The sequence below is a fragment of the Miniopterus natalensis genome, chromosome 16, assembly GCF_054644295.1.
Source record: "Miniopterus natalensis isolate mMinNat1 chromosome 16, mMinNat1.hap1, whole genome shotgun sequence".
NCBI classification, from domain to species: domain Eukaryota; kingdom Metazoa; phylum Chordata; class Mammalia; order Chiroptera; family Miniopteridae; genus Miniopterus; species Miniopterus natalensis.
This window is the reverse complement of record NC_142096.1, coordinates 1,285,067-1,309,065: the sequence shown is the minus strand read 5'-3', so window position 1 is coordinate 1,309,065 and position 23,999 is coordinate 1,285,067. Positions and strand designations below refer to the sequence as shown.

General features: G+C 46.9%; 1 protein-coding gene across 1 annotated transcript in view; it reads left to right on the top strand.

The window, feature by feature from the left end:
* RALYL (RALY RNA binding protein like) overlaps positions 1 to 23,999 on the top strand; it is a 216,325-nt gene that overhangs the window by 108,392 nt on the left and 83,934 nt on the right. The window contains exon 2 of the mRNA XM_016198919.2: positions 4,385 to 4,663. Coding sequence (XP_016054405.1) covers positions 4,385 to 4,663 — 279 coding nt within the window. The remainder of the gene's footprint in view (positions 1 to 4,384; positions 4,664 to 23,999) is intronic.

Below are 23,999 nucleotides of genomic sequence, written 5' to 3'. Positions count from 1 at the left end.
ATGAAGAACCCTTGGGCGCCGAGGGAGGGCTGCCTCCTCTAAGTAACTTGGAACGCTTTCTTGGAGATAGTTCAGACCCCAGAGGAAATTAAGGAAAAAGGGGGGACCTGTCTTCTTGCTCCTTACTGTGAGCAAATGAGTATTTAAGAAGCACTTAAATTAATGGCAGGTGGGTAAGTGCTCTGTGCTTGTTAAGCATAGATTTGCAGAGCTGCTTTTCAGGTGGTTTTAATAATTTATAGACTGTCTTTTAAAACTTAAAATCTGCTAAATGGAGCCGCTTTTAGCGATGTTTACAGGAGGCATTAGAAGAGCAGGATCGCGTGAGAGGATGAGGGGACGCTGACGACTTGCTTCCCGCTTCCCCCCGACTGCCGGTCCCAGCCCCAGAAGGGATCTTCCCCAACAGGCCTCGGTTTCAAGGGTGCCCCTGACCAGTCACAGCCCAGGGAAGGGTGCCTCTCGACCACGGCCCCCTGCTAAACGGGTCAAGCAGCAGCCGGTGCACAGGGTTGGGTCTGTCCTTGGTCCACGAGCCCCGTTAGTGCAGAGAGACCACCAATCACAGTGTCCCCAGTGACTAAACTGTGGTCATTGTTCCATTCCCAAGACACTTATCACACAAGTGGGAACGAACCCTGATCGACCCATCTCCCCACATCAATGGGAACGAACCCTGATCGACCCATCTCCCCACATCAATGGGAACGAACCCTGATCGACCCATCTCCCCACATCAATGGGAACGAACCCTGATCGACCCATCTCCCCACATCAATGGGAACGAACCCTGATCGACCCATCTCCCCACGTCAAGTGGGAAGAGTCTATTTTTGGTTGATTTGACTTCTCTGTATAACTCAAAACGATCTTCCTCTAAGCCGCTGACCGGTGGAAATTTGTCTTGGGAGCACAGTGACAGCATATTAGGCAACTTGCATGACTCATGGTTCTGTTTTGCAGAGGAGAAAGCTTTTAATAATTTTGCCTTCAGTAAATTTCCTAGAATTACGTCAATTTGCTCACATTCTTGAAAATATGAGTGTACTTCAGGGTAACCCCATGAACTGAATGCTCTTGAGTTTTACCACCGTATGTTCTTACCTCTTGGACTCTTTTTGTTTTTAAGTTGATAGTTATTTCTTATTTGTAAAAATGTCATTTTTTAAATCTTTTAGATTGAATTTAGCGATTGGATGGATAGTCAACGATTACAGACTCCCTGCTAGAAGAGATGTAACACCTGTCACAACGTGGAAGGGCTCAGGGGAAGCTCATTTCATTTCCCGTAACTCCAAACACAAATGGAAGGATGTGGGTAGTGTGACTTCATGGACTCAATTATGTCCCCTTGAAGTTTATGGGTTGAAGCCCTGACCCCTCGGTGTGTTGTTATTTGGAGGGGGGATTCCCGGAGGTGATGAGGTTTAGCTGAGGTCATGAGGGTGGGGCTCCCAGGATGAGATCAGAGCCCTTATAGGGAAGGAAGAGAGGCCAGAGCTCGGTCTCTCTGTCCACCCTGAGGACACAATGAGAAGGTGGCCACCTGTGAGCCAGGAAGAAAGTTCTCTCCTCGGGGGCACCTTGATCGTGGCCTTGCAGCCTCCAGAAATCTGAGTAATAAATGACACTGCTTAAGTCACTTAGGCTGGAGTATTTCATTATAGCAGCCCGAGGTGACTAAAGCGTGGACAAAGATAGGATTTGCTAATTACTTGTTCCCTTCTTTACTCTTGAAGATTGGACTGTACCAGCCTCTTGCAGATTGGTCACGATTCCCACAGCAATGTGTCTGACCCCTCATGAGCCCAGGTGATGGCCCCTTGTAGACCGTAACACTTGGTGCTATGGTTGGACCTTCAGCCTCTCAATAAACATTTCCCAAGAGATGGTTTAACACATATCATTATTCCTTGTTTACAAAATTTCATTTACATTTTCCAAAATGATTTTAACACCAAAGTGATTGATATTTCAAGTTCTTAAGTTTGAAGTGTTGACTTACCAATATTCATTGATTTTCAATTTTATATTTAAAATAACCAATATGAAGTCATTAACTTTTTGTCACCATAGCTGTTACTTTGTCTATATCTATATAATTATATTTATTTTTGCTCTCCAAAGACTTAATCTCAATCTTCAGATGAAAAATACTTATTTCTGTGTAGCTAATGGTTCTTTTCAAATCTAATCACTGGTATTAAGACATTTAGCTAGCATTGTTTGCTTTACAAAATGAATGATTTCTTATACGGTAATTTTATTTTTTTGTTGCTTAAATAATTTTTAGTGTTTATGTTCTACCTTAATCTGTTGAATAAAGTACTATCATTTGCCTAATTTTTAAATCTCTCTACATCCTATTAAATGGTATTTTAAATTACTTTTCTTTCTAAAATCACCATTTTAATCAGCTTTCTGTGAAATTTGTCATATTGCTTTTATTGTCAGTGCGCCCTTATTAAAAGCAAAATATTTTATACCTTTTTTATACATACACTAGTTAGTCAATTTAAAAAGAAAATGGAAATTGAGTTTTTAGGTTTTTACATGGTGCTGTTACCACAACACTATACTCTGACTGAGGTGCATAGTTTTAAAAAAGTACAAAGAATGATTTGCTGTGAATATAATTCATATATTTTCAAAAACTTTATGTGTAAGAAACTTGTCCTTTGCACTGCATGTTATTTACAGTCGTAGTAACTGGATTGCGAGGCTGAGACACAAAGGCTGCGGAAAGTCAACTATTTTAATATTCGGTGTTTTTAATTTATTTTTAATCAACCCTTACATTTTTAATAAGCATTGGCCACATACTATTGTAACACCCCAACATATTAAAACAGAATCTGCAGATGTAACAGTGTGCGTTGAACAAAGGAAACTAGAATCACTTTTATTGCATTTTTAAATAATAATGACTTTGGAGATATGCCTGGGAAGCTCCAAACAAATTCACTTTTCTCTGAGTGCAGGGAATTAGGCCGTTTCTGTTCCGAGCGCCAGCCTCGCTAACCTTGTAAGCAAACTCCGATCACGGCTGCAGACCCGAGCCTCCCTCTCTCAAGTTCACGCAGTTAGCTCATGTTCAGCGATGACCGTCAGTGTCGGCGATTGTGTCCTTGTGGAAATTTAGTGTCGCTCTATTGGTTCCTTTAAGTTGATAGGCACTTTTTTTTTAATTTTTATTTCTTGATTTGGGGGAGAGAGGGAGAGAGAAACACTGATTTGTTGTTCCACTTATCCAGGCGTCGTTGGTCGATTCTCGTGTGTGCCCTGGCCTGGGATTGAACCCAAACCTTGGCGTTAGGGGACGGCGCCCTGGCCAGCTGAGCTGCCCGGCCGGGCTAAGTTGGTAGGAACATGAGAAGATAATACCAGGCCGTTAAAAATAGGTGCTTGATAAACACTGTTGAAGGAATGAATGAGTGAATGAATGAATTTTAAAGCCTGTGAGTGCGGGAGTTCTTAGGAATAGTTTCATTGAGCTTAATTAAGCACAAATAGACGCTGTGCTAGCCGCGCAGAACGGTTTGGGGGACGACTACCCACGTTTAGGCAACACAGGAGCCGTGAGGTCAGTGAATTAGAAATGAGGCTGAGAGTAGAAATTTCAGCACAGACACCCAGTCCGTTCATTTGCTGATAATTGATGGAAACCAGCTACACAGGTGACTTTTTTGCGGGGATAGCGGGTGGAGGGGGCGGGGGACTGACGTGTGATACGGGTTCAATTAAAGAGAATGTACAGAATTCATTCTGTTTAACTGCTTTATTTTCTTTGTTTTCCTAATGTTAAGTTTTCTGTTGAATTTTTTATTTTTAACACCGTTTTCCTTTTTCCGCAGCGTTTAATGGAGTGGATTGTTAGTTCCCGACAGGAGGGTTCTGGGTATAAAATAAACGACATGTCTGCCTGTTACAAAGATGTAGAGATAAAAATGCATGTTCTCCACAATAAATGGAGGTCACCTTCCTATATTCCATCATTGCCGTGCTGGATTTTCCTTTCTGTTGATAAAATAAGGTGGCTTATCCCCCAAACTTTCTTCTAAAAAATTGATAGCCTTAAACATAAAAACCGCAAAAAGCTTTTGTGATGACGCAGGGCTGGCTCCACGGTGGGTAAGGAAATCGGGGACTCACTTCTGACTCTATGCTAAGTGAGAACAGGAATTTTCTACCACATTCTGCAATGCAGTGTTCACCTGTCACCCTCCTAAGTTTTCTTCTCAAAAAACAAACAAACAGTCATACGTAGGGATTTCAGATTACCTGGTACACTATCGAAAACTGTTACTAGCCACTAATGTCCAGTCCATCTGATTACTTACCTTCTGGTTGTTTTTTGTTTGTTTTGTTCTTTCATTTGTTCCAGGATTAGATCACGGTGACCCAACCATGACGGGCAAAACACAGACCAGCAATGTCACCAACAAGAATGACCCCAAGTCCATCAACTCCCGCGTCTTCATCGGCAACCTAAACACAGCCATTGTCAAGAAGGTCGACATCGAAGCCATTTTTTCCAAGTACGGGAAGATAGTGGGATGCTCGGTCCACAAAGGTTACGCGTTCGTCCAGTACATGAGCGAGCGGCACGCGAGAGCGGCGGTGGCCGGGGAGAACGCCAGGGTCATCGCGGGCCAGCCCCTGGGTAAGTGACGCTGGCACTGCCCCCTCTGCGCTACGCCGGACGCGGCCTTGGCGTCTCAGTCCCAGCGCGATCCTAACATCTGGCTTTTACTGAACCGATTGCAGTACTCGGATATTTAGAATTTACAGTATTTTCTTGTTTGTTCTCGTATTGTTTTACATCTATAAGCGTCTTATTTTCTTCACGCACATTTAAACTTGGGATCGGGTCTGCTCTGTGACCCTCGTGGCCCACGCCAATCCCAACAGAGGCGGCGAATGAAAAATAGGCACCGTGGTTAACGTGATTCGATTTGAAACGGTGTCTGTCTGCCAGGAGGCACTCTGTTGTGCAAAAACAATGAAATAGCTCAATGTACTTGTTGACGCAGAATAAAGTCGGTTGATATACTTGTGGATGCAAGAATGTCCAACCCGTAGAGATTTTTGCAAGAGTTTATTGCTGCTTGACTGATGACGTTGCTGGGAAGCAAGATCTGAAATGCTCTGAGGAGTGAGAGTTTTCAGGATTTTTTATGCATTTGGAATGGGGGGGGGGGCGTAGGGAAGGTTACGTGAAGGTGGCAGAGAACAGGCCCGGGAGGGTGGTTACACTTCCGAGGGGCCTGAGAAAGATGTCTCCTGGCGTCTCCTGGGTGAGTGAGGGCATCCGCACGAGAACAGCGGACAGGACTTGCTCGGAAGCCTGTCGCTAAGGAAGCCCTGGGCCTGGGTGCACCGCCCACCAGGCCCGGCCCGAGGGGACCGTGGTCAGCTCGCCCTGCGAGGTTCCTTTCGGCCAGCGCACCCGTCAGACGCACAGGCTGCTTTTTTGACCACGTACTTACACTGCTTGCTCTTAGGGGGCTACTGTATTTTTCTCATTTTCTGTTTTTACTTTCTGGGGAGAAGGGAGAGAAAAATAGCAAAAGGAGATACATTTTCAGAACTGGCAAAGGAATCTAACCCTTTCTTTCTCATTGAGTCAGGAGTCGTGCCTGGTCAGTCACGTGCAGTGGTCAGAATTATGGGTAAGGCCCAAGGGGTGATACAGTTTTTGTCAAAGAAAGAAGATTATAGTCTGAACTAAAATGAAAATACTTAGAAGAAAATATTTTGTAATTAATATATAGATAAAAAGTAAAAATGAATGTATTTTTACATGAGGAAAAATGCAACGAATACACCGGTACTTCCCTATTTTTGACCAGATCCACATATGAAGCTGATTATACACCATCTTCTCTTGGATAGCTGCAGGCCTCTCGGCTTCAAACGCCCAGAACCAAGCTCTTGATTTCCCGAACCCCCAACCTGCGTCGCCCCCATGCCCTCCATCCCAGTAAATGGAACTCTCGTTTATCCGGTTTTCCAAACAACACCCTGGGAGTCAACCCTGATTCTCCTCTTCCCCCTGACACCCCAAATATAATTCATCGCCACCTTTCCTGCCATCGATATGTCCCAAACCCAGTCCCCTTTGACATCTCTACCAATAGCCACCTCCCTCGGGTGGACGACAGAATCGCCTCCTAACTGGGCTGCTCTTTCCACGCCTGTCACGGAGTCCCCCGGAGGAACATACGTGAGACGGGGCCATGAACCTGCTCTCGAACCCCCAGCGCCTTCCCATCTCACCCAGAGTAAGATTCGTCTTCCATCCAGGCCTAGTGCCCGCCACCTCCCAGGCTGTTCCCCGAGAGCACTGACTCTATCTGTCTGTATCAATCCTCGTGGCACGTAGCGGGTGCTGACGCGTCCGTGGCAGGGTCCAGTGTGTGTGTGGGGGTGAAGGGCTGGGTGGCTGGCGGAGGGGAGGGACTTCGCCGGAGGGCTCTTCCCACCCTCCCAACCCAGTAGGATGGAGACTGGGGAAGAAGGGGGAGGTCCCCGGAAAGTGAGACGCGGCACTTGGGGGGTTGCTCTAAAGAGAAGGCACCGTGGCCTCCTTGGGGGAAGACTAGGCATCCGGTCTCTAAAACCAGCACCCCAGGGATAGCCACTTAATAGGCCTGATCCAATTTTTTTTAAATATAATTCAGTCTTCAATAAGCATCACAGATTATTAGCGTGTCTATATTTTATTCAAAGGTTAGAGTAAATGATATATTGGCTTCAAAAAAAAGATTTTATCATGGAAGACTTCCTCTCCGTTCCCTAAAATGCCGCCCTTTCATGGTTTTATTATTAATGGCTGGGTATTTGCTCAGCGTTTCATCACTGTCAGAGCTCCTTTCGGGCACAGTCATCTCCTGTGATCCTCGCAGCGCGGAGAAGCCGGCGATAAGGGCGTTCATGGCTCTTCTTCGGCTGGCAGGCCTGACGCTCCGAAACGAGCTTGCCTTCCCCCGCGAATGGTGGCGCAGGAGACCACGCTCACCCCTCCCGGCCCCGATCCCTGTCACGCCGCGTTCTTGCCAACGATTCTTCTCCTATCAGTAGGTCAGCAGGGTGACTGTGCACTTTGTCTCCACGCCGGATCCGTCGGAGAGGAGGAGGGGACGCTGTGAACCGTCCCACCGTGACGCCAGGTCAAACCAGGACCGTCCCGGGCCACCCACCTGGCCTTTCTCGTAGGACAGATGCCGTCTAGTATGCTGGTTGAAGTAGGCCGTGCTCAGTGGCAGATAAACGTGACAATTCCGTAGTTCGTAGGAGAGACGTTGATTCCTTCCTCGCCTGAGAAGCCTCAGTGGGGGCTGCAGGGTGCACGTGGGCGGAGCAGTGGAGAATCAGGACACGGGACCAGTGTGAGTTACTGCCGTGTCCCCTTTTCCGTGCTTGACAGAAATAGTTGCCATTTTAAACAGCTGATTTTTAGTAATGATGCTTTTTTAATATATTATTTCCAGCTATCAAACTTCTCAAAGGCATTCAGTACACACTCTATTACATTTTAAAAATTATCTTTCCAACCAACGTTCTTCGTGGAGGCTAGATAATGGGTTTCATTCACCCCGTTTTACAAATAAGGAACCCGGTAGCACTGATTGTTAAAGAAAGCATGTTTTCGTGAAGATAAAAGTCTTCAGACTCCCTCCTAATATTTTTCAAAATTACTGTAAATGACCCTTAATCCTGCCACCCGAAGCGCACGCACACCCTCGGAGCTGCTGAGGGGCCTCCAGTGCCTCCCATCCTCACCCTCACCCCCCACTGCTCAGAAACTGTTCAAAGCACAGGGCACCTTTCAGGGTTTCAGTAATTAAACAGAGCTACTTAATATGCTGTAAACAAAAGCTAATTAGCAAACTTCCATAATGGAGTGAATTATGGAAGGAACGGTCTGCCAGCCAAGGAGATGCATGTCCCCATATGTGACAAAAGCCCGGGGGATTTTCTCGGCGCCTCTGAAATTGGTTATTGGACTCAGTGGCTGAACCTAAATTAGCAGAAGCAGCGGACGCAGCCAGATCCTCGAGCGGTTCTTCGCCCTCACTCGAAGCTCCTGAGCCACACTCGGAAGGGTCTGATTAGTTCTAACTTGTCCCCTAGAACAAAGCTGGACGTGACACTGTATAAAATGCAATACCTCAAGCTGCCTTTAATCCTGTTAACAAAATGTCCAAAGCCACTTGTGCACTAATTTCAGGATACTGTACTAACGGGAACATTTATTCTTTTAACGCTTGCCAAAACCTGCTAAGCTCTAAAGGCTCGTGGAAAAACAAAGCCAAACCCAAATTAAACTAGCCTGGCTGGCGTGGCTCAGCTGGTCGGGCGTCATCCATGCACCAGGAGGTCCCTGGTTCAGCTCCAGGTCGGGCACATGCCGGGGTTGCAGGCTCGGCCCCCAGGAGGAGGCCTGCAGGACGCAGCCCATCGATGTTTCTCTCTCTTTCTCTCCCTTCCTCTCTCTGAAATCAATTTAAAAAAACAAAACTATTTTCAAAAATTAAATTAAACTAAAATGGAGCGTAAAAGAATACAATAAAGTCAAGTCGATGGCTTCCCTTGCAAAATATGATAATTGTGGAGTAGAATATTTGTGCACAAAATAACAGGGAAATGGAAATGGCCAATACGAGATAAAGACGATGTGAGGCAGGTCGAGTGCCATAAAAAATATTATACGTGTATCAGGGCAGTTGTGGACTGAAATACGCACGTACGAGATAACATACGCTGGGAGGCGGAAAGCTCAGAAATTGACATTTTTGTCAAAAGTGTGTGGAAGTCGATAGGATGCAGGCTCTGGACTCGGGCTTCCTGTGTTCGAATCCTCGCTTTCTACTTATCGCTGCGTAATTTAGGGCAGATTACTAAAGGTCTCAGTGCTGTTCTCTTGTCCGCAAAACAGAGATAATCATAAAAGGACCCACCTGTAAGGTTGACGTGGAGGTTAAATGCATCAGTGGACGTGATGTTCTTAATGCGCGGCCCTGGGCGTAGGAAGGGCTACAGAAACCAGCGTGTAGCGGAGGACCCGGCGTCCCATCAGCCCTGTCGCTTGAGGGTTCTCGGTACCTCCTGAAAAAGGAATCAGACCTGCGGCCCTGCTCCTGGATGGTCAGCTCCCGGGGGGTGTGGATCCGCATGAGAATTTATCCATCCCGGGCTTTGGTTTCTTCGTATGTGAGGAGACCCTGGCTGTGGGACCCCAGGAACCCTCACATCTTTCTGGTCCCTGCTCTTTCTGTGCTGTTGGGGAAATCTTGACCTACTTTGTGGTCATGAAGACATCCTTTCATGTTTCCTTCTAGGAGGGATTTCTGTTGGTTTGTTTTACCATTTACTTTTAGATTTTAATGCATCTGGAATTGAATGTTTTGTATGTTGCATGTTACTGGATAAATGAACTTATTTCCATCTGAATATCCGATCGATCAGCTCTGTTTTTGGAGGAAACTATTCTTTCCTCCCTGCCTTGAAATGTCAGTTTGGACATAGAACAAATGGTATATTATATATACTTACATTGCTGGGGAGGAAATGCTTTTCCTCAACCCTTGCAGGTTCCTTGGCTGGTCTAATATTCAAATTAACTTAAGACTAATGAACAAGAAAAGCAAATTAATTTTGTACATACAGCAGCTTCATAAGGTGAGAGCCCACAGGTAGGCAGTTGGGGCTTATATTACGTTCTGGATCAAGAAGGGGAAGGGGCTGGGACATCAAGGGGAGGAAGGCAGCTCCCTCGGAGGTGGAAAAACACGTTCGCCACACCCTGCAGACAATGGGAACACAGGAGGCCCTGTTCTCCGAGCCTCACCAATCACCCCCACTGCTTCTCCCCATATTCCCTAGTAGTTGTCTCTCCTGATAGTGCTCTTCCTGGACCAGGCCCTTTATCTAAACTCTTTTTGGCAGTTAAGGGGGAGGTAAAAAGTTCTTCTTGAGTCTGTTGAGCCTCAGTTGTCTTCAGCTCAAAATGATCCACATGCCATGTGGCATATTCTGGGAAGACTCATTCTGACCACCTACTATAAATATATAAATACATATTTTTTATGTAATTTATAGAGAATTTTATTTAATATCAATCAATGTATATAATTTCATATATGATATAGATACACTATAATTAGTACTGATAATACTATAAATGGCACCATTTTTGATATTTTCTAATTGTTCATCGGTGGTTTATGAATATACTCACAGGTTTTCTAAATTCACTTATTCTCACAGCTTACTCTCTGGTTTTTTTGTGCGTTTTTAAATTTATCTTGTTGAAAGTATTATAGATTTCTCCTTTTTCTCCCCCATTGATCCCCTTAGCCCCTCTCTGGTCCCCTCCTCAGGCCTTCACAACACTATGTGGTGTTTTGGTTTAGGTTGGGTTTTTGGTGGGGGTGTTTTTGTTTTTGTTTTTTTGGGTATTTTATGTGTACAACCATGTATCTTGCAAATAATAACAGTTTTATTTCTCATTTTCATATAGATACACACACACACACACACACAATTTCTTTTCTTGCCTTATTACATTGGCTAGTACCTCTGAAACAATACTGAAGAGTTACAGTGGTCACAGATGTGTTTTTCTTATTATATGAGAAAGCTGTCAATATTTTGCTATTATCATTTGCCAGCAGATTTTATTTTTGTCAAATGTCCCCATATTAAGGAAGTTCTCTTTATATTTCTAGTCGGTTATTAATTTTTACTGAATTTTATTCAGTACTTTTCCTGTATATATGGCAATGAATAGTTGATTTTTCTCCTTTATTCTGTTAATGTAAAGAACTGCCATTGATCTTTGAATGTTACATCAATTTCACACTCCTGGAATCAACCCAACGTAGTCATAAAGCACATCTTTACCTCTATGTTCATAATACAGATTTAGGGATTGGCCTGCCACTTTTATTTTTGTTATGTCCTTACCAACTTTGCTATTGAGGAGATGCTGGCCTCATAAAATGAACTCAAGTATTCCTTTCCTTCTTCTGTGGAAGTTGATGTGTGATTGATGTTATTTCTTTCATGGATATTTAGAGAATTCACCAATGGTGCCATTTGAGCCAGTCGTATATTAGGGAAAGATCTTTAATGGAGATTCAGTGGTTTTAATAGACTATTCAGATTTTTTAAATTATTCTTGTGCCAGTTTTAGAGAGAGAGGTTTTCCAAGGGATGTGCTAATTTAATATATATTTTTTCAAATGTATGGACCTAAAGCTGTCCATAATTTTCTCATATTTTACTACATTAGGATCTTTGAGTGACGTCTCCTTGCTAATCCTAATGTTGGTGAAGTTTGGCTTCACCCTTTCTTCTTTAGGCAGCTTAGTCATTTATTCAAATAACTGAACGAGGGTTTTGTGTATTTTCTCTATTGCATACTTGTTTTTGTTTCATTAATCTGTAATCTTATCTCTATTATTTTTTTCTACTCTGTTTGGTTTGGTTTGCTCCTCTTTCTACAACTTCATGGATGAAGACTTAGATAATTAATTTTCAGCTTTTCATGTTTTCTAAAAATGCATTTAATTCTTCGATTCTGAACACAGCTTTCGCTTCATCTCACAGGTTCTAATACCCCACACGTTCAGAATGCATTCGCTAATAAGTATTTTCTAACTCATGTCGCTATTTCTCCTTTGTTCTGTTGGTTATTTCAAAGTTTGTTACTGAATTTATAATTTTTTAAAGTTGATTTTAGCTTAGTTTCGCTGTAACTTGAGAATAAATTAGTCAAGACGTGCTGAGACCTGTCCTGGAGCTCTGTGTAGGGTCCGTTTTCATGTGTCCCAGATGCAGTTGAAGCCGCCTGTGTGTGCGGCGGTTACTCTGTGCAGACTTCTATGTGCCGCAAGGCAGTCATCGCTCGCCGAATTATCTGCTATTGTCGTTGTGGGTTTTTGTCTCTTCCATCAATTATCAAGAGAAGTGATTTTGATTATGGACTCATCTTTCTATCTTTTCAGTTCTTTTCATTTTTGCTTTATCTACTTGAAGCAATAGCATTTGGTAAAGACTCTTGAAATTATTGTATCTTTCTAATGGATTCATCCTTTTATTAGTACGATGCATCCCTCTCCCCAGGATTTATTTTTGTCCTAAGGAAAAACAGCGCCTGATCTTAATATAGCTGAACTCGCTCCCTTTCGATTAATGTGTTCATGGTGTATCGTTTTTCATCCGTTTTAATTTCAGTGATTCTGTGGCTTAATATTCAAAGCACGTTTGTAAGCAACATAGGATCTTTTAAAAACACAGCCTGGCAGCATTTGTCTTTTACTTGTAATAGTCTATTCACATGTAATTATGATATATTTGAATTTATATCTTCCAGTTTGCTGTTTTTTCCTATTGTATGGATTGCGTGTTATTTTTTTCTTTCTTGCCTTTGTGAGATTATCTTTATTGTTTTGTATTTTCTATACTATTAGCTTATGAGTTATTCAGACATTTACTGTTCTCCTACTCTTACCGTCCATGATTTACTAGTTTGACGTGCACCATCCTTTCTGCTGCTTTCCCGAAGTCCCAGTGCATAGCACGCTTTAAGCTCACCCATCCCCCCTCACCTTTTGTGTTATAATTGTCATGAATTTTAATTTTGCGTATATTTTGCATCGTTTCTTGACTCTGTATTTTGGAGATTTTCAAGCATATACAAAAGTAAGGAGAATAGTGAACTAGATACAGTCCCATTTTAGCAATTTCAATTTGCAAGCATATTGCTTTTTTCTGTACCTCAGCCACTTCCTCTCTACTCCTTGATATAATTTAATCTGAAGATTTTCCCTTCTATATATATATAAAATATGAATTTTTAAAGAAAACCACAGTATCGGGTCCTCACCAAATATAATTGCTACAATTCCTTAATATCCATCTAGTAGTAATGCCCTGGTTTCCACAGTTCCCTCTCTTATATTTGAATTTAAAATTAATTTCTTTGCATTGGAATTCAAATATGGTACAAAGGTTGAGATTTGTTGATATGTCCCTAAATTCTCTTAATTTACAGGCTCTCCTAATACATTCTCCATCTCCCCTGCCATTTATCGACTGAAAGAACTGGGTCATTTGTCCCATAAAGTGTCACAGGCCCTGCTCCTTGGCGATTGCGTCCCTGTTGGTATCATTTAATGTGCTTCTCTCTTCCTTACAGTCCCTGAAAATCATTAGTGATGTCTAGAGGGCTGACCAGATTCAGGTGGGATTTTTAGCGATTTCTTCACACGTAGGCACTTTCATCAGCAGGTACGGGGCTGGTTTTCTCTCCTACTCGCCGCTGAATGGGGTCATCTATTTCTATCACTTTTTTTTGCTCATTAGCTGTAATTATTCCAAAAAGAGATACTTCTTTCATCATGTACTTGGTTGCCAGAGTTGTTATTGTGTAGAAAAGAGAAGATAACAGAGCTTCTTTCTTTTTACATAAAGATTAAAAATGAATTTTTTTTTTAAAAATTATCATTTTTGAGCTCAAGAATTAACCATAGCAATATGTGTCCATCCCTTGGCGTTGTAATTTCAATGAATGATCAAATTATCCCGACTTTGCCTTGTGGCACTGTACTCAGATTGCTTCCCGGGTCACTTTGACATAACTCTGGTAGTCTTTGGTCGATGCCTTTATTTCCGATGTGACAAAAGGGTCTGGGAGCACGATTTCTTGCCCCAGGCTGGGAATTGGCCCATTCTCCAGGGAGCCCTGGACCACTTAGTGGGAAACGTTACTTAGATCTAACGTTCTGGGTGCTAAGGAGGCCCATTGCCCCTGAATGTTTTATTGTTTCTCAGTTCCCGGTACTCAGAGCTCGCAGACGCGCACACCCGCTCGCACACGCACACACACACGGAAAAGTCGGTTTCTACGGATCCTTTGTATTAACAATCAGCACTGCCCGCATCGGACCTCATCGCCTGCACGTCTGCATGTCCCGTCGGCATGGCCAGGCTTCCTGGATTTCAAGGGAGAAAGAACAAAACGAAACCTGAGAAGCCTTCCCCAAATATTACTTACCAAATTATTCCGTGAGCTCTGGACGGAAGTGGCACAGTCGTTTCTGGAGGTGTTTAGAACACCATGAAAATCAGTTGTCCCCTGGCCTTGGCTCCTGGGGGGAAAATGAGAATATAATAAAAGTCGGGTCGTGAACCCCAGTAAAATCAAGCTCTAGGTGACAGTGGACCTTCTAGAAAACCAGGGTCTTGGCCTTTGCCGTCTGTCTCCTTTCCGCGCTGTATCTTTAGCAGGTTTTTATACACTTAGCCCAGCGCTACCAGGCGGAGGCAGAAAAGTAACTATGGTCCAAACGCTTGGGGTGAAAGGAATCAACTTCCCCTGCTCATAACTATTTTAAAGTGCGTTGGAATACTAAATTAAACTCTAAAAAAAAAAAACCTTTAAAGCAAAGAATTAATGTGACAGTCACATTCCTAATAGAGTTTTATTTTCTCATATTCCTTTAATTCTCTTGCTGAATTGAAACTTAATCGGTTTCTTTTAGAAACTTGATTATCACGACGCAGTTGTGGTTTTATAATAACAAAATCCTCGCAAAATTAAGTGATCGTGGCTGAAAGACATTTACTCAGGTTTGTAGGGAGCAATGTTTTATCATTAGCTGAAATCATCTCGGTGTTTTTCATCTTAACCTAATTAGACCATCGCGCACTGAGAAACAGGAAATGAAACAAGTTATTGCCATTTCTGGCAACTGTTGTTTCGGTTTTCAGCCAGAACGTGCTCCCTCCAAGGCACCTGTGTCTTTTGGACACAAAATAACATCAAAGTGACTGTTAATTATCGGCCAGTGTTTCTGTTACATGTCAACATAAATGTTACAAATCCAGTTACCAGGGGTCTTTGTCTCTGCAAGGACCATTTACAAATAAACACGGTGCAAAGAAGCAACAATATAAAATAGTGCAAATTATATTCCAATCCCTGTTTGTGTCAATCAAACACCAGAGAGATTCCAGACACCTGGGAGTGTTTCCAAGTCCTCAGGTACAGTTTCCTCCAGCCCCAGGCAGCCCTAGGGGTCTCGGTGTCCTGTCTCAGAGGAGTCCTTCTGCCCGTAATATTTCCCAGGTCCTTATCACAAACCGGACCTCGGCCATTTCCACTCCGTGTCACCAGCTCCTTTGCAAGCAGGTCCTCAGAGACCTCAGTCCCTCGTGCCCTGGAGGAAGAGCCCTGGACCCACCCGCGTACATGGGACTCAGTGTGGAGAGCATCCTGTGGCCTGCACAGAATTCCTATCAATTATTTCTCCTAAAAAACAAAGAGCACGGCCAAATACCAGTTTTCATAATGTGACTTCCTTGCTAACTGTGACCGCACCAGGTGCAGTGCATTCTCCCTGCCGACGCCCTGGCTGGCCATGCACCTGTCCAGCTCTTGTGCCCCGCAGCCCAGGTGGGCTTTTGCAGACAGTCTCCTGCAGGGCTGGGGCCCGGGCCTGTCCTGTGAGGCTCTGAACCACAGCCCAACCGCCTGCGGGGCCCAGGGCGTGTCGGGCCCGTGCAGTGTCCTCTCCTCTCCGTGTCGGTGGTTCAGGGGAGTGTCTGGGTATTTTCTTTGTAAAGGAGCCTGATTCTTGGTCTGATCACTTTAAACTGTTCTTCAAAGTAACATTGGATCCAGGAATTTCAAGCACAGAAATTTCTTTCTTGAAACGGATCCAGGCAAAGCACCTGTGTCCCTGGCCATGTTCCCCTCGAATGCGAGTGATCCAGACCTTTCTCCACGGCCGGGGTGGGGGATGCACCAACCCTTTTCTTTCGCCTGACCTTTACGATTCATCGGAGACGGACGTTTGCTTGTGAAAACGACTTGCAAAGCTGACATTTAAGAGGTGAGAAGGCACCTGGCGGTTTCATTTATAGACTTGCTCTTCTTTGCAGAAGATAACAGCTTTTCTCGTGTTGCATTTAAGAATAGTTGTTTTTTAATTTGTTTGGGGATGATAGTTGCTATTCCTCTTAGCTGAACTCATTTCTGTGGGTTTAATTCATTTCCAGGTTTTGCAATTATCAGGGTTTTTTTTCCTCTCTGGGTTTATGTTGACCTATAAGTACTGAAATTTGAATTTAAAATTTCTGGTCGCTGGAGATGGAAGCCCTCTTGCGGAGATAATTAGGCGGCATGGATGGAGTTTCCAACGTGTGTGGTAGATTTCAGCGAGGAATGTCCCCTGTAATTGCTTTTGGCACCTCTGACTTTGTCCTTGGCACCATGCTTCGAGCTCAGCGGCACCTGAAACACACTGTTCCTCCCCCTGAGGAAGGTCACAGCCCTTCCTCTTGGCTCTGTGCGGAGCTGGTGAAGGGACACAGCCATCCGCAGTGACTCCCAGCTACAAATAATACCGTGAAATCACAGGAAACATCACTCCCATTTTCATGTAATTATCATCAGAATTTTTTTTTTCCTGAAAAATAATTGACTGTTCATTGCCAGGGGCCCAAAATAGCATTTTTCATTCATGTGCATGTCTCTTCTAAAATTTTTGTGGAAATTTCTGAGCAACATTTTCTGTTTATCTGGCGAAAGATGATAGAATAGTATTTTTATCTTTATGTTAGTTTGATGAATGAAGTGTTTTTTTGGTAGCAAGTTGATAAATATTTACTATAAGAATTATTTTGAAACCCTGAAAATGCAGTGTGAAGACATACGGGAAATAATTATACTTACGCAGTGGGAGTGGAATTTTCATAGAAGCAAATGGGAATTTCATTTAATCTCCCATAACCCACAAATACAGCTCAGGATAACCTGAAAAGCAGAAATGAGAGCCTTTTGTCTAATTTTTTTAATTTGAAGCCATCAGCACAGCCTCTGCTATAGCCCACTTGCTAGTTCAGAAAATACTGACTTCTGGTGGGATTAAATTTGCATCTCATGCTGACCAATTTTTCACATAAATGATTGTGACTTTAGCTTATTAAATTGGACTATTTATTACTTTGGTTAGTCGTGGGAGCATTAGAAGTGGTGTGATAGAATGGGAAAATCAGTACATGATTATTGAGTAAAGAGTAACAAGGCAAAGATCTGGCATAAAAATAAAAATACTATTAATGACAATGATAACTTATTTCAGAATGTTGGGGTCTCAGGCGGGAAACAGTTATATCTCAGGATGGGACCAGGCTGTGGTCCGGTGTTTACAGTAGATGAAATCAGGTCTGAGCAGGGAGGGGACACAGGTCAGCTGTGAAGGGACAAGACCCGGGGGAGAGGAAGCTGCTAGAAGCATCATGAGTGACAGCTGTGAGCTCCAATCAGGAGCTTCCAAGGGAGCTGTGGACGCATCATGAGTGACAGCTCTGTACTCCAATCAGGCAGAGGCAGTGCAGTAGGGTTTATTTAAGTTGCCAGAAACAGATGATAACTCTGACTAATCTAAACAAACCCAATTTATTGAAAGGTGGTGTGAGTACTTGCAGCATCCATGAGAAGCTTGGAGAACCATGCGTGGAAAACACTAACTCCAGAGTGACTCCAGGCTCTGGAACGTCCTTCCCAGACTCCTGGGGGCACGTTCATAGTCGTCATCTTCATGCATGATTTGGATCCTAAGAGCAGAGTCTGCAAATGCCAAACTTGGGTTTCCCATCTACCTGTTGGCTAGAAAAGGGCAACGCATCTTGAGTAAAGTGATAATTTCTCAAGGAAGAAGTTACCGAAAGTGGGCAAAATGGATACTAAGCAACAGCAGGACAACTTATAATATTGGCAATGAAAGGCAGATTGGCCTCTGGCTTCTGGTCCACACAGATGTCTTCTTCTGTAGATAATACTCTCCTTGGGAGAAGCAGCTGCTGGCCTATGGCGGGGCCTTGTAAGGACTGAACTTCTAATCATGACATTAGGTGCCCATAGAGAGGGACACGTTGGCATTGGGTGTGTCTGACCCCCGCAGCTGGAGGCTGGGCAAGGGCAGTGGTCGTCTGTCATACCATGTAAATGGTGTAATGAGGTCAAGGGGAGCAGGTCCAGGAATGCCTGGAAGGTAACGTGATTTGCGGGAGCAGGTATTTCAGGCTCCTTCGCCATGAACCATGCAGAGATTGTAACTAACTACAGATTTTAAAGCGCGGCGGAAGCAGAACTCTTCTAAAGGACAAGTTAACCACTGAGCCGCCCTTAGGCTGCTGTCAGGGGGCCTTGGTTTCCAGCCGGATGCAGTGAGGGTGTTGGACTCACATTACTCGCATGAGATGTAACTTGGCTGTTTACTCACGCTGTGGATCTTGGGCATTTTCCATCACCTCTCTGAGCTCCTGTAATACCTTCATCTGTAAAATGGGGGTAATATCACCCACCTCAGAGGATTATTAAGATTCAATAAAATACCCGCTGGTGTGGCTCAGTTGGTTGAACACTCGCCCGTGTCCCAAGAAGTCACCAGTTCGATTCCCGGTCAGGGCACATGCCCGGGTTGAGGGCTCGATCCCCAGGAGGGAGCGCGCAGGAGGCAGCCGATCAATGTTTCTCTCTCATCAGTGTTCCTATCTCTCCCTCCCTCTCCCTTTCTCTCTCTCTAAAAGCAATAAAAACATATTTTTTTAAAAAAGATTCAGTAAAATAACTAGAACAGCCCAAAATGGTTAATTCCTTTTTTTTCCTTTATCCCATCCCTGCCCCAGTAACCGAAGACGAAAAGAATTAATCACCTGGTGCCTCAGCACTTGGGACACAAGACCGATGGGTTTGGCTTCGGTCAGGCACAAGTTCAGTCATTTGGCGTCTGGGACCCGTTGGTAATGGAACGTCGCCGTGTGTGTTTTGTCACAGGGGCCATTAGACAGGGAGCCGTGTGGGTGCCTGCGGGAGGAAGAATGATGAAGCCGAGTCTCCCAGAACAGTCTGTGCCTCCTCAGGCCACAGCCTCCATTCTTTGCCTCTTTAACAGAAAGTCCTCCTGGAACAAGAAAAATGTAAAGACATATCCTGCTGAGACTCTGCTGCGCTGGAAACCAAAAAGTGACAAATACCCCAGTAAATCCACACTGTGAAAAAGTGGTAGGTAGGGCAGGGTGGGGACTGTGGATAAACAGACAGTCAAAACAGTGGGCCCGCTGCTGATTTAGAAATGAATTCAGTCCCGAGGCTGAGGTTTTTGCCCTGACCGGGCAGCTCAGTTGGTTAGAGCGTGTCCCCAAATGCCCAGGGCTGCGGGTCGGATCCCTGGTCAGGGCACATACAGGAATCAGCCAATGAATGTGTAAATGAGCGGAGCAACGTGTGTCTGTCTCTCAAATCAATCAATAAAAAAGACTTTAGAAAGCTGTGGTAAGAAGGGTGACTGAGACGTCATTCCCATGATGTTTTCAAGGGTTTGCGGACCTTCATGGGTCCATGATCCGCGTTAGTGAAGAAATAGACTCAGACAGCCAATCTGGAGAGGAGATAATCCGAATTTTACCGGGTGCGTTGAATTCCGGGTGTTCCCACCCCGGGACGCGATCATCGCAATACGGTTTTGCTTTCATTCCACTCCCTGGGCGATGCAGGAGGCTCAGCTTTGCGAATTAAAAAGGGAAACCATTTGTGTAAGATAAGAGCGTTACACTTCATCCCGCAGGAGAGAGCGAAAGTCTTTTCTATTTGTCTTAGTGCCTCTGAGTCCCCCAGTTCGTCTCCCATTAAAACCTCACGTGTGTCTGTTGCTTGTTTGTAAGTCAAAACTAGAAACGTGTCTATTGTTTGTAGCCAGATAGAAGCATAAAACCGTGTATTGAAACCGATGCCTTTATGTGAAAAGTGACGCTGGCCTTGAAGAACGCAGCCGAGGACGGTGTGAGAGACTCGCTTCCCTCCCAGAACCCGGGAGGGGCACCGCTGTTTGGCTTTGGTTCTGTCGAGAGTCGATCATTCTGGGAAACAGTTCAGCTCGTGTTTTTGGGCATCAGAGCTGGTCAATAACTGGCTGGCACCGCATGGAAGGTGCCTCCCTCCCGAGACCCAGGGGGACAGTCCGGTCGATAGAGGATCATTCTCGGGGGCTTGTCCGGCTTGATGCTCCCGGGCGTCATCGCGCCCCCGGGTGCCCCCGGCCCGGTGTGGACATTCCCCCCGTCACTAACCGGCCTCGCCGCACGCCCAGGGGCAGCCCCGCGTGGGTCACCTCGGTCTTTAGAAACGGGAGCCCCGGGCGTGAAACGGGCGACAGTCCCCCCACGCCCTCCCCTCGCTGCGCAACAAGAACATTGTCTTCACGGTTCGCCCGACAGCTGGTAGGAAAAAGCAGTGTCGCCGTCACGTCACGTTTGGGTTGGTTTCTCCTTTAGCCTGACGCAGGAGTAACACGGGAGCCTCGTTTTACCGCTGTCGGGAGGTCCTGGGCGCGGGAGGACCTTCGAAAGCATGTGTTTCGATGACTACGAGGGAAGCCCGGTCCCACGGTTAGATATTCACGAGCGATCCCAGGCCGCAGGGCAACGCGTGGCCGGGGCTTGGGGAAAGGGCCGACTTCTCTTCGGCCTGTGCCCGGGGACGGGCCGGCGGCTGAACCGGGTGGCAGGCGCGTCTGTGGGCTGCGACCAAACCTGAACGTCTTCGGGCGCTGGATTTGCCCCTCGGCTGACAGAGGCCACCGGTCCCCAGAGCAGTGTGGCCTGAGGTGGGGGCACGTCCCGGTGGTGGACGGGCTGAGCTTGGCCCCCGTGGGCCGGCCGTGCGACCTCGCGGGGCTCTCGCCGCCGCAGCAGGTTTGTCTGTGAGGGGAAGGGAGGCACAGCGTCTTCCTCAGGGCGCTGCTGTGAAGTTAAATGAACGTGTGGGTTTTGCTTAAACAGTCCCCGGCGCGTAGCGAGCTGGCCACGCTGTAAAAGCTCAGCACAGTGGGATGACGCCCGGCCTCCTGGCGAGTGCGTCCCTCCCGCCTGCCTCTGAGGACTTCTGAACGCGGGGCCTGGGCTCCCGGCCTCAGCGGCCTCTACCCTGGCGCAGAGCCCGCCCGGCGCCGCCCCTCTGCCCACGATTCCTGCACCGCGACTGCTGCTCGCGGGGCCTCTGACTACCTGGGAGCTGACGGGTGTGTCCCCGCAGCTGTTATCTGACAGCTCCAGGCCCCCCGGGGGGAGACGTGACGGGAAGGCCACCAGACGAGCGGGCCAGCAGCTGTGCGTGGCGCAGGGACACTCTCCTCGGGGGGACACCGTCGGTCTCGGGGGGACACCGTCGGTCTCGGGGGGACACCGTCGGTCTCGGGGCCCCTAGTCGGCCGGCGCCGTCCACCCCGTCCGCAGGGCGCCCTCAGGGTTCACGCGGCTGATGGACGGGAGCCCAGCGGGGAAGGGGGCGTCAGGCCCCTGCAGCCGGCAGGGAGCGAGGTCCGGCGCTGAGGGTGACAGGGACAGGGAGGCAGGCGTGGGGGCGGCCCGAGCTCGCCGGGGAAAACGAAGTCGCTGAAGGGTCAGGCGTCGTCACCTGTGGGGCGATGCCACTCACCTCCCCAACCCGTTAACCTTCCTTCTGTGTGTTTGCGTCTGTCTGTCCGGCTAACGGGGTGAAAGGCCTCTGGGAAACGTCTGATTCAGGGCCGTGAGCATTCTAGGGCCCTGCACGAGCTCAGGGCATACTCGTCAGTGGATATTGTCAACGTTATTAGTGCATGTTATTGATTAATAGTAATAAGAATAGGCATTGATTATTCCTGGGAGGAGGTAACTGCACTAAGGCTCCTTAGTGAGCGAATACAGTTAATGTGTGTACATATGCACATGTGTGTGCATTATATGTATAAACACACACATACACATGCACATACATGTGCGCATATATTCAACAGCTATCGTTTTCCATGTCCACGTTGTAATAGGAAATACTTCTTGGATGAATATTTTATACTTCATTTAAATATACTTCCATCTAGAATAATTGTGAAAGCAGGCACAAAACATCTGAAGGTGGTTTGCGTTGACCCTGGGTTATTTGGAAATGCCTTTTATTTACACGTTAACATATCCGCCAAGTGCACCGGGTACCAGGCTACCTGCTGTGACGGAGCAGAACGGGTTCCTGCCGTTGGTTTGCCGCTGGGCCGGGTGCAGGCAGGAAGGCAGGTGCTTGCTGTCCGAGGTGGTGACCGCGGAGTTGCGGGGTCGGAGGTGGTGGCCGCGGAGGCGCGGGGTCGGAGGTGGTGGCCACGGAGGCGCGGGGTCCGTGGTGGTGGCCGCGGAGTTGCGGGGTCGGAGGTGGTGGCCGCGGGGGCGCGGGGTCCGGGGTGGTGGCCGCGGGGGCGCGGGGTCCGGGGTGGTGGCCGCGGGGGCGCGGGGTCCGGGGTGGTGGCCGCGGAGGCGCGGGGTCCGGGTGGGCAGGGGCGGGTGTGCAGGAATCCCGTAGGAAACTCGCTGTTTAAGATGTTCCCCTGACTCCAGAAGGGGACTCAGCTTGCTGAGCACCATACCCTGGGTCTCAGCACCCGAGAGCCTGAGGGGGTATTTGGTTTCCCTTTCGTTGCGAGAACCCTGTGACTCGGGGGAGTTCGCGGTCACCTTGTCCAAGGTCACACAGCAGAGACCTGGACCCGGGTCTGCGGTGCCCAAGGCCTCAGCTCATCCTGTCTCCCTAATGACACCCTAACGAGGGCCTTAAGTTCCACGTAATTAGACAATTAGGACGCCTGCCCTGATTGACGTGTTAATGGATGAATAATGAATCTGTAACGTGAATTACTGACAGTTACTGTCCGTAGGAGATTAGCAGGTGCTGTTTCAGGGCTTAGTCTCAAGCTAACGTGGCCAGCGAGCGGGGAAATCCTGGTGCATGGTGTTTGCTTCGGACACTGTCCGTCGCAGGCTTCCTGGTGGCCCCGGGGCTAGAGGTAAACCCCGTGTTCTTATTTTTAAAAAACGTCTCCTGACCTGATCCTGAACCCCGGGCCTCCCGGAGAGGCCGGCTGCTTCCTCCCCCTGACCCGGTACTTTCTGGCTGCCCCATGGTGTGTTTTTATGGTCCCTACATCACCGTAAGGAAATTATATGACTCGTTTTGTTCACTCTCTCCGGGGGAAAGGGCTACACGGGCGCCGCGGACGTCCCCGGCTGGAAATGGGTTGTGACTGAACGTGTCATTACACGGCCGTCGGGAGCCTCGCGCCCGGGCCGTGGCGCCCGCGCCGGGGAGGGAAGGGGCCCTGTGGCCCCGCCAGCGGCACGTGTTTGTTTTTATTCGCTGTTTGTGGGTCTGTCCACAGAAAACGGGGGCTCGGATTAGAGACACAGTAAAACGGGGCCTTTTCTCCGCTCATTCTGACGGCAAACCTGAAACCCAGCATTTTCAGCTAAGTGGTAGAGCGTCTGATTTTCTGTTAATTTCTAGATTTACTTGGGGTTGCAAGCTTGTTTGAGGTGGGGTTGCGAGGAGGTAGGAGGGCCGCTGACTTCTTAGGGCGTCGGTGACCGACTTTACCCACACGGCCTGTTCTCTCTGCAGAGAAACCCACTGAATTCCAGGATGGTTTATGTTCCTTTCTAAGGGTTAGTTTTAAGTGTCTGTTCCCCAAACTGTGTTGCAGGGATACTTGTTCCATAAGTTATAATAGTTCGCGTAGAAAGTTTTCCCCTCCCAGAGACTTCACCCTGGAAAACGCGGACAGAGATGCTGGGGAGCTAACGACTGAGCCACACTCCCGTCCCCCTGGAGGGTCAGACCCGGAGCCCAGGCGGGAGACACAGGGAGGCCGAGCGTTTAGCTGCGTGTCTGTGGGTTTTCACTCTCTCGGATGGGGTGGTTCATGACCGAGGGTGGCTTTTGTTCTGGGCCCCCTGCCCCTGGCCTGGCTCTTGTTCTGATGACTGACAGCGACGGGCTGGGAATGTCTGAAGCCCACGGAGAACCATCCGGGGGCCTAATGGGTTCCCCCAAAGGCAGGCGGAACATATGGATTTGGGGAAAATAAAGCCTTTTACTCGCTGTGTCCCATTAGATTCAGCCT